General features: G+C 45.2%; 1 protein-coding gene across 3 annotated transcripts in view; it reads right to left on the bottom strand.

The window, feature by feature from the left end:
• SLC26A9 (solute carrier family 26 member 9) overlaps positions 1 to 13,297 on the bottom strand; it is a 736,991-nt gene that overhangs the window by 94,229 nt on the left and 629,465 nt on the right. For all 3 annotated transcript variants that reach the window (XM_040337624.1, XM_040337625.1, XM_040337626.1), the window contains one exon: positions 7,411 to 7,518. In XM_040337624.1, the coding sequence (XP_040193558.1) occupies positions 7,411 to 7,518 (108 nt within the window). The remainder of the gene's footprint in view (positions 1 to 7,410; positions 7,519 to 13,297) is intronic.

Genomic DNA, 13,297 nt, shown 5'->3' with positions numbered 1-13,297 from the left:
AAGGACTTGGGTGATCGGGTAATCATGTGTGATTCAGCATTTTTATGCCTTCAAGCCTCTTTATGCGATTCTAGGCATTTCTGTGGAAACAAACCTCCTCTGTGTGACCAAACATCCTTGGGTAATCAAGGATTTGGGTGATCGGGTAACCATGTGTGATCCAGCATTTTTATACATACAAACGTCTTTATGCGATTTTAGGCCTTTCTGTGGAAACAAGTCTCTCTGTGTGACCAAATATCCTTGGGTAATCCAGGACTTGAGTGATCAGGTAACTAGCATCTTTATGCACTCAAGCATTTCTATGCAACTCTAACAAACATGCAACACCATACAGACAGAAACATGTATCCTTATGCGATCCACAATAAAACATGCTCTGTTACTTGTTTTTATCCCACATGCATTCCAAACTCATGTATCTTATGCAACATGCAGACTGGTAAAGAGGAAGTTATCCTCTGTAGATGTGCGTTTCCTCAATTAAGAGACGTTAGCAATGTGTACCAGCAACTGTGCATCCCTCAGATGTGCATTTGGTTAGCCTGAAGCCGACGCCAGGCTGAGGACCATATGGAGGTCTTACTAGCCACCTATAGGAAAAACCTCTCTTTACACTCCAAGGAGAAGATAGAGGCTTTGGCCGAGTAGGCAGAGGGAAATTATATGCAGCATGAATCTCTGAAAAGACTGCAGGTGCAATCAGAACCTGTAGGGCTATTGATAGCTTCTCCTCGTTAGGCTGCAGCTCCTGTCTCCTGTCCTCTGACAGTGAACCTTCATCCCTAGCTCTTCTAATCCCTTTGTTTAAGGATTAAAGCAGGAAAAGGGACACACCCTGCTTTTTTTTTTTTGCTTCTTGTGAGGATGCTGCGAACATAGCAGTTAACCTCTTGTAGAACAACAAATGTGATGCAAAAAACAAAACACATGCAGAGTGGCTGCAATGTTGGGGGAGGCTGCATTGATTGCCTGACAGGTCTGATGGCTCAATCTGTGAGCTGTTTAAGTCTCTACAGGGGAGAATAAGGGGCCACCAGGTTCAGGTGGCGATTCCTTTTTATATTCCTACCCCTGACCTTATTCAATGGGGAGACAAAAGTTTTAAGCTAAAAGCAGAGGGGCTTATCCCAGGTGCATCAACAGCTGAAGTCTGGCAGCAACAATGCCTGCTAATCTGCACAGCTAGATGCGGAGTAGGCGTCTTAGATGAATCTGTATCCAACTCACACAAGGTGCTTACATTTGTGTCCCCCTAGCTTTACAGAGCTCTGACGTTTGGGCCTTTTTGAAGAGCCCTCTCTGCGACTGCACTGAGCCGGTGAGCACGTGCGACATGGTAGAGCCTGAAGCTGAGGAAGTGGGACGCACAATAGACCAGCTAACACTTAAGCTTCCGTTTTTGGAAAGCATGGTAAGCGAAAACATCAGGCATGTCTTACTGCCCATAGTAGTGGAAAAACAGATAAGACTTGCAGCTACTCATGGAAGACAATCCTTTGCATAGGATTAAGGGCATTTTTTTTTTTTATGTACCAGCCCCTTCAAGGGGAGATATATGGGTACTTATCAGGAATCAAGTACTTACCGAGACCGATATGCAGAGGGTGGCTCACCTTTACGACCAAGTGCGCCCGTCCCCTGAGGTTGAGACAGAAGGCAGAAGCACAAGGCGGTACCGGTGCCAGCGAAGAAGCGGTGCTTGCAGGTAGTAGCAGCAGATGTAGTAGCTTCAGCGGGACTGCAGCCGGAGACAGGAGATAACCGAAGATACGTCAGGGATGCAGGTACGGATCAGGTCCAGATGAAGACTAGGGACGTTCCAAAACACAAGCCGAGGTTCAGGGGGCAGAGAAGGTAGCAGGTCCAAGTCACAAGCCAAAGTCCAAGGGCAGGAGAAAGTACAGGTCCGGGTCACAAGCCAATAGGTCAGGTCAGGAGAGTTCAAGCAAAGTAGGTGAGACAAGCCAAGTTCAAAAGTTCCAGGAGAGAGCTGAGTCGGGAAGCAATCCACAAGGTAAGGTTTCCAGGAAACAGGATACGGGTCAGAAGCTGACGACGAACCAGCAATTAGCAGAGGGGAAGGGGCTGGCTTAAATAGGCCGCACTGGCCACTGATTGGTCCACAGAAAGTACAGGTTCAGCACCAGGCTCAAATGGATAGCACACAGGATAGCACTGAGCAGTGGCTCAAAGACAAAGAGCTGGACCTGAAACGGCGAGATCCCAGGTTCAACTCCATCCAGAACCAACTGGGGAAAGTGACCGCAAAAGGTCTGTGCCCTGACAGTGCCCCCCCCCTATGGGCGGACTCCGGACGCCCAAACTGTCCACTAGTTCTGGATGCTCCTGATGGATCAAACAGGGAGCATGTAGATCTTTACTTTTTCTTTTTGGGCTTTTTTGATCCTGAAGTTCTGGTAGGGGGCGCCCTCCTTGCTTGTAAGGCCTGTTCAAATATTACCAGATCCGGTTTACGGACCATAGTACCATCCGAGGCATACGTGCAGTCTGGAGGGAGAACTTCAACTGGGGACATAGGAACTGAAGACACAGGAACTGGAACTGGGGACACAGAAACTGAGGACATAAGAACTGGGACTGGGGACACAGGAACTGAAGACACAGGAACTGAAGACACTGGAACTGAAGACACTGGAACTGAAGACACTGGAACTGAAGACACTGGAACTGGGGACACTGGAACGGTAGGTACAGATTCTGAGGCATAGAAAATACTTCCAATAGTACCCACCTGAAGAAGCTTTGGCCGAGGTGGGCGAGTTGGGCAAAGCGATATAAGGTGCCCGCTAGCACCACAATAAAAGCAAAGTCCATGGGCTCTTCTCCGCTCTCTTTCTGCCGTAGATAGGCTGGACCAAATGACCCCGATCTGCATAGGTTCTTCCTCCTCCAAGGTAGGCGTATGAGCATCCACAGAGATATCAAGACCTTGTGATGGGGAAGCTTCCTGGCTGGGCACATACAGGGTTTCATAATCTGGCACACACTGGGCTGGCTGGGTGTCATAACCGCACTGGGGCTTCCTATCCCTGGGTACCCGTAGGCCCCGTGAACTAAGAGCAGACCTGGGAGCGCTGGTCTTCTTGGAAACAGAAATATATGAGTCCAGCGCAGACATGAACGTCTCCCAGCTGTCCAAGACTGGACTCTTTTCCTGCAACAGCAGATGAGCCCACGATTTGATCTGCCCTGTTAGCAAATTGATGGAGGCTCGAACCTTAATATAATCCGTGGCATAGGTCCTAGGTCTGAGGGTGAACAACAGCTCACAATCGGTTTGAAAGCACAGGAAGGATGCACGGTTCCCATCGAATATTTCTGGCATAAGAACAAATGGCTCATAATATACAGGTTCCAGGGCTGGGCGTGTTGTCTCTTTAAATTTTTGGACCTCCTGTTGTAATTCCTGAATAGTATGGTTCAGGCTGGAGACTTGCAGAGCCAGGGAGGAGAGCATCTTGTATAAGTCTGCGGACTCCATATCATTAGTTAGTCCATTATGCAAGGGTTTACCTTCTTGCAAGTTTTGAACTGCCAGCGTCAAAACAGACACCTGTTGGCACAGGGTTTCAAAAGGTGAGCGCACCCTGTCGGTCTCGGACATTTTGGCTGGTTCGTACTATCAGGAATCAAGTACTTACCGAGACCGATATGCAGAGGGTGGCTCACCTTTACGACCAAGTGCGCCCGTCCCCTGAGGTTGAGACAGAAGGCAGAAGCACAAGGCGGTACCGGTGCCAGCGAAGAAGCGGTGCTTGCAGGTAGTAGCAGCAGATGTAGTAGCTTCAGCGGGACTGCAGCCGGAGACAGGAGATAACCGAAGATACGTCAGGGATGCAGGTACGGATCAGGTCCAGATGAAGACTAGGGACGTTCCAAAACACAAGCCGAGGTTCAGGGGGCAGAGAAGGTAGCAGGTCCAAGTCACAAGCCAAAGTCCAAGGGCAGGAGAAAGTACAGGTCCGGGTCACAAGCCAATAGGTCAGGTCAGGAGAGTTCAAGCAAAGTAGGTGAGACAAGCCAAGTTCAAAAGTTCCAGGAGAGAGCTGAGTCGGGAAGCAATCCACAAGGTAAGGTTTCCAGGAAACAGGATACGGGTCAGAAGCTGACGACGAACCAGCAATTAGCAGAGGGGAAGAGGCTGGCTTAAATAGGCCGCACTGGCCACTGATTGGTCCACAGAAAGTACAGGCTCAGCACCAGGCTCAAATGGATAGCACACAGGATAGCACTGAGCAGTGGCTCAAAGACAAAGAGCTGGACCTGAAACGGCGAGATCCCAGGTTCAACTCCATCCAGAACCAACTGGGGAAAGTGACCGCAAAAGGTCTGTGCCCTGACAGTACTACAGCCATCCTGTCTGAACAGACATAGTGGCCCAGGCTACATGCCGGCTAGGGGAGGTATATGGGTGCCCTGAGCCATCCCGTCTCAGAAGACATCGTGGTTTACATTGCCCATGCATAGAAACATAATATAGGCGAGACCCATAGTCCCCTACTGTCGAACCAAGTCCCGTAGGTCCCTCTCTTACCTTTCCACGCTGCAGGGTATTGCCAAGCAAGAGGCCCAATCTTCCCCCTTCACCGTGGGTATAGTCCTAGACCTTCAGGGACCGGGGTCCATAGCAGGAACACCACACCCCTGGACCTATATAGCACCCTGGCAGCAGAAAAAACATTTGGTCCTTAGAAGGCACAAAGTTCTGGAACCCAGGATCCAGCCCTCCGCAGAGAGGCATTATAGGCTAAACCTCATTCTTCGTACCGAGGCCCGGGTACCGTCCACTTTGGCTATGAAGCACCTTGGACGGATCCGAATTTATGGAGGCTTTTTACATCCAGCATGGATCCCTCCAGTGGAGCTCCTAAGAGCACATGTTAACTCGTGACCAACACCTTAGACACTGATGAAAAAACTGAGGAACTCCCAGTAGGGGAGGGGTTATATAGGGAGGGAACTTCCTGTTTAATTGATTACACCAGTGTCCATCACCTGAAGGTAGACTCTATAACCCACATGTAATGGCTATGCGGCTCTGTGTCCCGTGATGTACGATAAAGAAATAATTGTTGCTCTACATAAAGATGCCCTATGCTATAAGAAGATTGCCAAAACCCTGAAACTGAGCTGTAGCATGGTGGCCAAGACCATACAGCGGTTTAACAGGACAGATTCCATTCAGAACAGGCCATGGTAGACCAAAGAAGTTGAGTGCAAGTGCTCAGCGTCATATCGAGAGGTTGTCTTTGGGAAATAGATTTATGAGTGCTGCCAGCATTGCTGCAGAGGTTGAAGGGGTGGGGGGTCAGCCTGTCAGTGCTCAGATGATACGCTGCACAGTGCGGCACCCACTACATCAAATTGGTCTGCATTGCTGTCAACCCAGAAGGAAGCCTCTTCTAAAGATGTTGCACAAGAAAGCCCGCAAACAGTTTGCTGAAGACAAGCAGACTAAGGACATGGATTACTGGAACCATGTCCTGTGGTCTGATGAGACCAAGATAAACTTATTTGGTTTAGATAGTGTCAAGCGTGTGTGGTGGTAACCAGGTGAGGGGTACAAAGACAAGTGTGTCTTGTCTACAGTCAAGCATGGTGGTGGGAGTGTCATGGTCTGGGGCTGCATGAGTGCTGTCAGCAATGGGATGCTACAGTTCATTAAGGGAACCATGAATGCCAACATGTACTGTGACATACTGAAGCAGGGGAGGTGTATACTGAAGCAGAGCATGATTCCCCTCCAGTCAGAGACTGGACTGAAGAGCAGTATTCCAACATGATAACAACCCCAAACACACCTCCAAGACGATCACTGCCTTACTAAAGAAGCTGTGGGGCATCCTCAAATGGAAGGTGGAGGAGCGCAAGGTCTTTAACATCCACGAGCTTTGTGATGTCGTCATGGAGGAGTGTAAGAGGACTCTAGTGGCAACCTGTGAAGCTCTGGTGAACTCCATGCCCAAGAGGGTCAAGGCAGTGCTAGAAAATAATGGTGGCCACACAAAATGTTGACACTTTGGGCCCAAATTGGACATTTTCACTTAGGGGTGTACTCACTTTTGTTGCCAGCGGGTTAGACATTAATGGTTGTGTGTTGAGTTATTTTGAGGGGACAGAAAATACACTGTTGTTAAACACTGTTTTCTTTGTAAATGTCAGTTTTGCTATAGTATGCATGGTTGTCCGCTCCATAGGGCAAGGGGGGTCGTTTGCCCCCCCTGAAATTGCCAGGGAGAGCCAGGAACAGGGCCGAACTGGCCCTGGGACGATTTAAGCGGTGACTGCAGCGCTCCCCTCCCCTCTAGTTGTCCCTTATTTAGAGTGCCTGTCCCTCTTCTGGAATCAAATCCATTTATCCTTCATTCCGAAAGGTTCCTCTTTTAGACCTGAAATAAATATACTGTCAATATAGTGTAGTGTTTCAGTCAAGGGAAAGAGGTGCTGTGTAATGTGAAGGGGTCCAGAGGTGCAGTTGTGGAGAGTACACAGTAGTGACAAAGAGATATTGAAAGATGCAGGGGACACAGTGGGGTGTTTTTACATTTTAACAAGGGGAGGCGCTTTTAACCCCCGCTAGCGGTCGGAGAAAGGGTAAAATGCGACTGTATCGCCGCGGCCGAAGCGCCCCCTCTGAAAAAATTTCAGCGGATGCCCATGATAGTATGTTGTAGATATTGCACAGATGCGCTACATCACTGCCAGGTTCAGGGCATCCCCCAGCCCCACTTGCCATTTGTTTGACCATCCCTTGCCTATTAGCCTAGAAATTGCCCAGAACTGTTTTATAACATTTGGCTCCATTTGACTTCATGGAGTTCAGATTCAGGACACCGACTTCAAATTGGTCGATCAATTTTCAACCGATGCAAATTCAAATTGTTCAGAAAATTTGGAGTTCATTAGAAAAAATAAAATAATAATAATTCTGGTCAAAGCCAAAGTCGTAACAAAGTCGTGCTCATCCAAAGTGGCATCAAAGTCCCATCAAGGCAAAAGTTAATGAATTCCAAATTTTCTGAACAATGTGAATTTGCATCAGTTGAAAATTGATCGACCAATTTGAATTCGGTGTCCTGAATCTGATAATTTTTAGGGCACACAAGTTTGAACGGACTCTAAAGTTTTTTTTTTTATTGATTTAAATTTGGGAAAAACTCATTTTTCCCAATTGATGGAGCTATGGGTTGATGCATTTTGACTATTACTATTGTGATTTTTATATCATTTTTTTTATAGTTTTAAATTCAGTTCATTCAACTGAAAAAAAAATAAAAGAATTCATGAATATATTCCCACCGGAGTTGATTTTAGAAACATTGTTTGAATTAATGCATATCCTAGAAATTGGTGTCAGCAGTACACCATTTTCAGCTATAGGCTCACCTTGCTCTTCATGAACACAGATCCCCTCTGTCTTCTCTCTTCTTCCTTCTCGTGCTTCTTCAAGTACTTTTTTTTGGCCAGATAGGCCTTGTTAGGGTCCAGGCCAGTCTAAAATGTGAACAAAAATAGGATTTTTGATGCACCTGTAAACAATTTTTCTTGAAGTAAAGTAAGGTACACACAAATGATGATAGATGACAGGATTACATGCAGCTACCTTCAGAAAATTGGCCAGTGGCCAATCCCATACTCCCATATAACACCTCACTCTCTCAGTGATCTTCAGATTTTTAGCAAGTAATAATAACATAATAAAGATAAGAGGATAAACAGCAACAGGGGAGGGTCTTGTGTCCTGTACTGTACTTCAAGGTGAGGATTTTACAAATACCGGTAAGTATAGTCACAGGGAAAGTCATAGATGACTGGAAAGTCCAAAAGCAATACAAATCAAGGGGTTGGCATTGCATCAGAAAACAGGCCCACAAAATAAAATGTCAAGGACCCTAACTCAAACAGTGGTCAAAAGCACCTTGCGACTAGGGATGAGCTTCGTGTTCGAGTCGAACCCATGTTCGACTCGAACATCATATGTTCGACCGGTCGTCGAAATACGAACGTTAGGGGCCGTTCGCGCCAAATTCGAGTGGCGCGTCACGGCCCATAATTCACTGCGGCATCGCAGTGCATTGCTGGCTGATGATTGGCCAAGTATGCACTATGACCCGCATGCTTGGCCAATCACAGCGCGCAAAAAACGGAAAGCCATGGGTGGCTTTGGCCAATTATGGCTCAGGGGGTTTAGTACACGCCCTACACTAAAAAAGGCCGCCTGCAGGTCGGCCTTGTGTAGTGTGTTGCAGCGGTGGTTAGAGAGAGAGTAATTTTTTCTAGGTAGATAGAGCAGGCAGGCTGGTCAGTTAGCGTAAGCCATTTACACCACGCCGCCGCGACGATCGCACTGCGCATGTGCCGGCCGTAAAAATAGCCCAGTGCGCATGCTTCAGCTCATGACGGAAAACGTCATTGAAGCCGACGTGAGCGTCATTAACGTAAAGCCCTATTCGCGTAAATGACGGAAAAAGACGATGCTGTCCCGACGCCATACTTAACATGGCATACGACGGACCTTCGTAAACTTACCCCTCATATAGCAGGGGTAAGTTTACGCTTACGGAAACAACGTAAACGACGACGAGGTGGCGCAAAAACGTTCGGGAATCGGCGTATCAGGCTCATTTGCATAGTCAAATGAGAAATCAACGTAAACGCCACATAGCGGCCAGCGTAGAATTACATCTAAGATCCGACGGTGTAAGTGACTTACACCAGTCGGATCTACGCCGTATCTATGCGTAAATGATTCTAGGAATCAGACGCATAGATACCCGGGGCCACCGTCGTATCTCTTTTGAGAATCTGGCCCACAGTGTGTAGAGGATATATATGCATCCCAGGTGTTGTACATATATTTATACACTGTGGGCCAGATTCAGATAGAATTGCCTATCTTTAGGCGGGCGTAGCGTATCTCAGATACACTACGCCGCCGTAACTCAGAGAGGCAAGTACAGTATTCACAAAGCACTTGTGCCTAACTTTGCACCGGCGTAACTTAATTTCCTCGGCGTAAGTGGAAGTGGGTGTGACCTTATGCAAATGATGTTCTGAACGTGGAGCAGTGATTTACGCCTGGCGTATCATGAACGGAGCATGCTCAGTACGTTTGTTCCCTTCTATGCCGGCCCAACTTACACCCAGCCGATGCAAAAGTACATCCAGTTTTATTCCCCCCCCCAGGGAAGGTACTTTTGCTGTGAGATGGCTGCTCCCGTTCCCCACAGGCAGAGGAGGAAAAAAAACTTTAACACCCAGGAGATTTCAGCCTTCATAACAGCAATGGAGACTTATGACCAGGGCCGCCATCAGGGGGGGTACAGGCAGTACACCTGTAAGGGGTCCGGGGGTCCCCAGGGGCCCGGATGGGAACCCCCCCCTTTTTTTAATAAAAAAAATATATTTTTTTTATATATTTTTATTTATATTTTTTTGATGGACAAGAAGGCCTGGCTTGCAGTCTCTGCTCTAATTCATTTCAAAGGTGTTCTATCTAGTTGAGGTGCAGGCCAGTCAAGTTCCTCCACCCCAAACTTGTTCATCGATGTCTTTATGGACCTTGCTTTGTGCACTGGTGAGCAGTCATGTTGGAACAGGAAGGGGCCCTCCCCAAACTGTTTCTACAAAGTTGGGAGCATGAAATTGTCCAAAATGTCTTGGTATGCTGACGCCTTAAGAGTTCCCTTCAATGGAACTAAGGTGTAACGGCTACCCACTGGTGTGAGGGTCTCAGCCGTTGGAGACGTCCTTTTCCCTGGCAAGCTGCGATATGCAAGTACCGCCGGTATATCCCATCGAACGCCCTTCCAAGAAACGAGACGTGCTACGTTTGCAGAGTCAAGCAGGACTGACTTTTAATGCCACATTTTTCTTCCTTATATCTGGTTACAAACTGTACAGAAACAAATGACACTCCCCCCCCACCCAGGGGGGACTTCAATACACACACTTTGAAACAATGACACTCCCTTGAGCCAATCAGTCGCTAGCCGTTTTGGCTCCTTAACTTGATCAGACAATAGAATTCAACTAGAAAATGCATTTCCTGAGGAAAATGCGAGTGGGAATGCTGAATAGCTGAGCCCGCGCCAAAGCCATTCACCATAACCACTACAGTATCTTTAGGACACACAGCTCCTTTCTCTATCTGCAAAGTAGAGAGTATCCTGACTTCCTGGTCGCCCCTCCCCCCTCAAGAGGTTTCCCCCTCCCCCAGGTCAGTGAGGAGGACTTCACTGAGGTAAGGAAAGCTATTTATGGAAAGAAATAACATTACAAACGCTTTTAATTCACAGACCAAATACGTGAAATACGCCTTCAAACAAAACTTAATAAATCCACAACGTACATGCGATCGTTACAGCGACTTCGCCGTTTGAAAGACACGGCCCTTGTGAACGCATCGATATGAAATTTATGTTGATAAACTTAAAAATGTGGCCATGTCAGCGATTTAGAAAAGAGCGTCTTTGTGCGTTTTGCAGAAACATATTTTAGACTTTTTAACATGACGGTCAATGGGAGGGAGTTTGAGGTGCTTGTCCTTTAGAAGCTCCTGGAACTAAAAGTCAAATGCCTATCGCAAAACTGATCACATTGCCTGAAACCAGACAACAATACCTACGTTTTGATATATAAATTGTGTATGACAAGTAGATCTTGTGGGCGTGAGAGCAATTTGTTTCCCCTTTTTTTAAAGATCATGTTTTTTTTCAATGATCTGCACTCTAAAGGTCACATGACACACTCTAAATCCCCTCCATAGGAATTCATTATAACCGATTACATTTTCTGAAAATATCACTAAATGTAAATTGCTTTTTCACAAAAACCGTAAAAGATATCAATCTAAAAAGTCATGTTTGGATAGCTGAATATTTTGTGACCGCTTTAAAGTTTGTTTGGTGTCTGTAAGTGAAAGTATGAAGGAGATGAAACTTTTGGCAGAACGTGTGTTTTGAAGCAGGAAAAAGGATGTTCTCATTGACTTCAATGTTAAAAAAGTGTCTAAAAGCTTAATATTTTAAAAAGTATAAATAGTACAAAAAAACTTGAAGAAGTCCCATCGTTAGCTGAACGAGACGAACATTTTAATATTTGAATGGTCTCAATAGCTGAAAGTATGCAGAAGTTACGCAGAGCCAAAAAACTTACGGAATAATAAAATTAAAATTAAGAAGAAGAACTAGAAAATGCATTTCCTGAGGAAAATGCGAGTGGGAATGCTGAATAGCTGAGCCCGCACCAAAGCCATTCACCATAACCACTACACTATCTTTAGGACACACAGCTCCTTTCTCTATCTGCAAAGTAGAGAGTATGCTGACTTCCTGGTCGCCCCTCCCCCCTCAAGAGGTTTCCCCTCCCCCCAGGTCAGTGAGGAGGAATATTGCACTGAGGTAGAAAGCTATTTATGGAAAGAAATTCCATTACAAACGCCTTTTAATTCACAGACCAATACATGAATTACGCCTTCAAACAAAACGTAATAAATCCACAACCGTACATGCGATCGATACAGCGACTTCACCGTTTGAAAGACACGGCCCTTGTGAACGCATCGATATGAAATTTATGTTGATAAACTTAAAATTGTGGCCATGCCAGCGATTAAGAAAAGAGCGTCTTTGTGTGTTTTGCAGGAACATTTTTAAAATTTTTAACATGACGGTCAATGAGAGTGGTTTTGTCGTTCTTGTCCTTTAGAAGCTCCTGGAACTAAAACTAAAATACGTATCACAAAACTGATCACATTGCCTGAAACCAGACAAGCATACCTACGTTTTGATATATAAATTGTGTATGACAAGTAGATCTTGTGGGCGTGAGAGCAATTTGTTCGCCCTTTTTTTAAAGATAATTTTTGTTTTCAAAGATCTCCACTGTAAAGGTCACATGACACACTCTAAATCCCTTCCATAGGGTTACATTATAACCGATTCCATTTTCTGAAAAAATCGCTAAACGTAAATTGCGTTTTCACAAAAACCGTAAAAGATATCAATCTGAAAAGTCATGTTTGGATAGCTGAATATTTTGTGACCGCTTTAAAGTTTGTTTGGTGTCTGTAAGTGAAAGTATGAAGGAGCTGAAACTTTTGGCAGAACGTGTGTTTTGAAGCAGGAAAAAGGATGTTCTCATTGACTTCAATGTTAAAAAAAAGTGTCTAAAAGCTTAATATTTTAAAAAGTATAAATAGTACAAAAAAACTTGAAGAAGTCCCATCGTTAGCTGAATGAGACGAACATTTTAAAAGTTAAATGGTCTCAATAGCTGAAAGTATGCAGAAGTTACGCAGAGCCAAAAAACGTACGGAATAAAATTAAAATTAAAATTAAGAACTAGAAAATGCATTTCCTGAGGAAAATGCGAGTGGGAATGCTGAATAGCTGAGCCCGCACCAAAGCCTTTCACCATAACCACTACACTATCTTTAGGACACACAGCTCCTTTCTCTATCTGCAAAGTAGAGAGTATCCTGACTTCCTGGTCGCCCCTCCCCCCTCAAGAGGTTTCCCCTCCCCCCAGGTCAGTGAGGAGGAATATTGCACTGAGGTAGAAAGCTATTTATGGAAAGAAATTCCATTACAAACGCCTTTTAATTCACAGACCAATACATGAATTACGCCTTCAAACAAAACGTAATAAATCCACAACCGTACATGCGATCGATACAGCGACTTCACCGTTTGAAAGACACGGCCCTTGTGAACGCATCGATATGAAATTTATGTTGATAAACTTAAAATTGTGGCCATGCCAGCGATTTAGAAAAGAGCGTCTTTGTGTGTTTTGCAGGAACATTTTTAAAATTTTTAACATGACGGTCAATGAGAGTGGTTTTGTCGCTCTTGTCCTTTAGAAGCTCCTGGAACTAAAACTAAAATATGTATCACAAAACTGATCACATTGCCTGAAACCAGACAAGCATACCTACGTTTTGATATATAAATTGTGTATGACAAGTAGATCTTGTGGGCGTGAGAGCAATTTGTTCCCCCTTTTTTTAAAGATAATATTTTTTGTGGATGATCTCCACTCTAAAGGTCACATGACACACTCTAAACCTGCTCCATAGGATTACATTATAACCGATAAAAAAATCACTAAACGTAAATTGCGTTTTCACAAAAACCGTAAAAGATATCAATCTAAAAAGTCATGTTTGGATAGCTGAATATTTTGTGACCGCTTTAAAGTTTGTTTGGTGTCTGTAAGTGAAAGTATGAAGTAGCTGAAACTTTTGGCAGAACGTGTGTTTTGAAGCAGG

Source organism: Rana temporaria, chromosome 2 (genome assembly GCF_905171775.1).
Source record: "Rana temporaria chromosome 2, aRanTem1.1, whole genome shotgun sequence".
NCBI lineage: Eukaryota > Metazoa > Chordata > Amphibia > Anura > Ranidae > Rana > Rana temporaria.
Note: the sequence above shows the minus strand (reverse complement) of the source record. Positions and strands in the feature narration are given on the sequence as shown.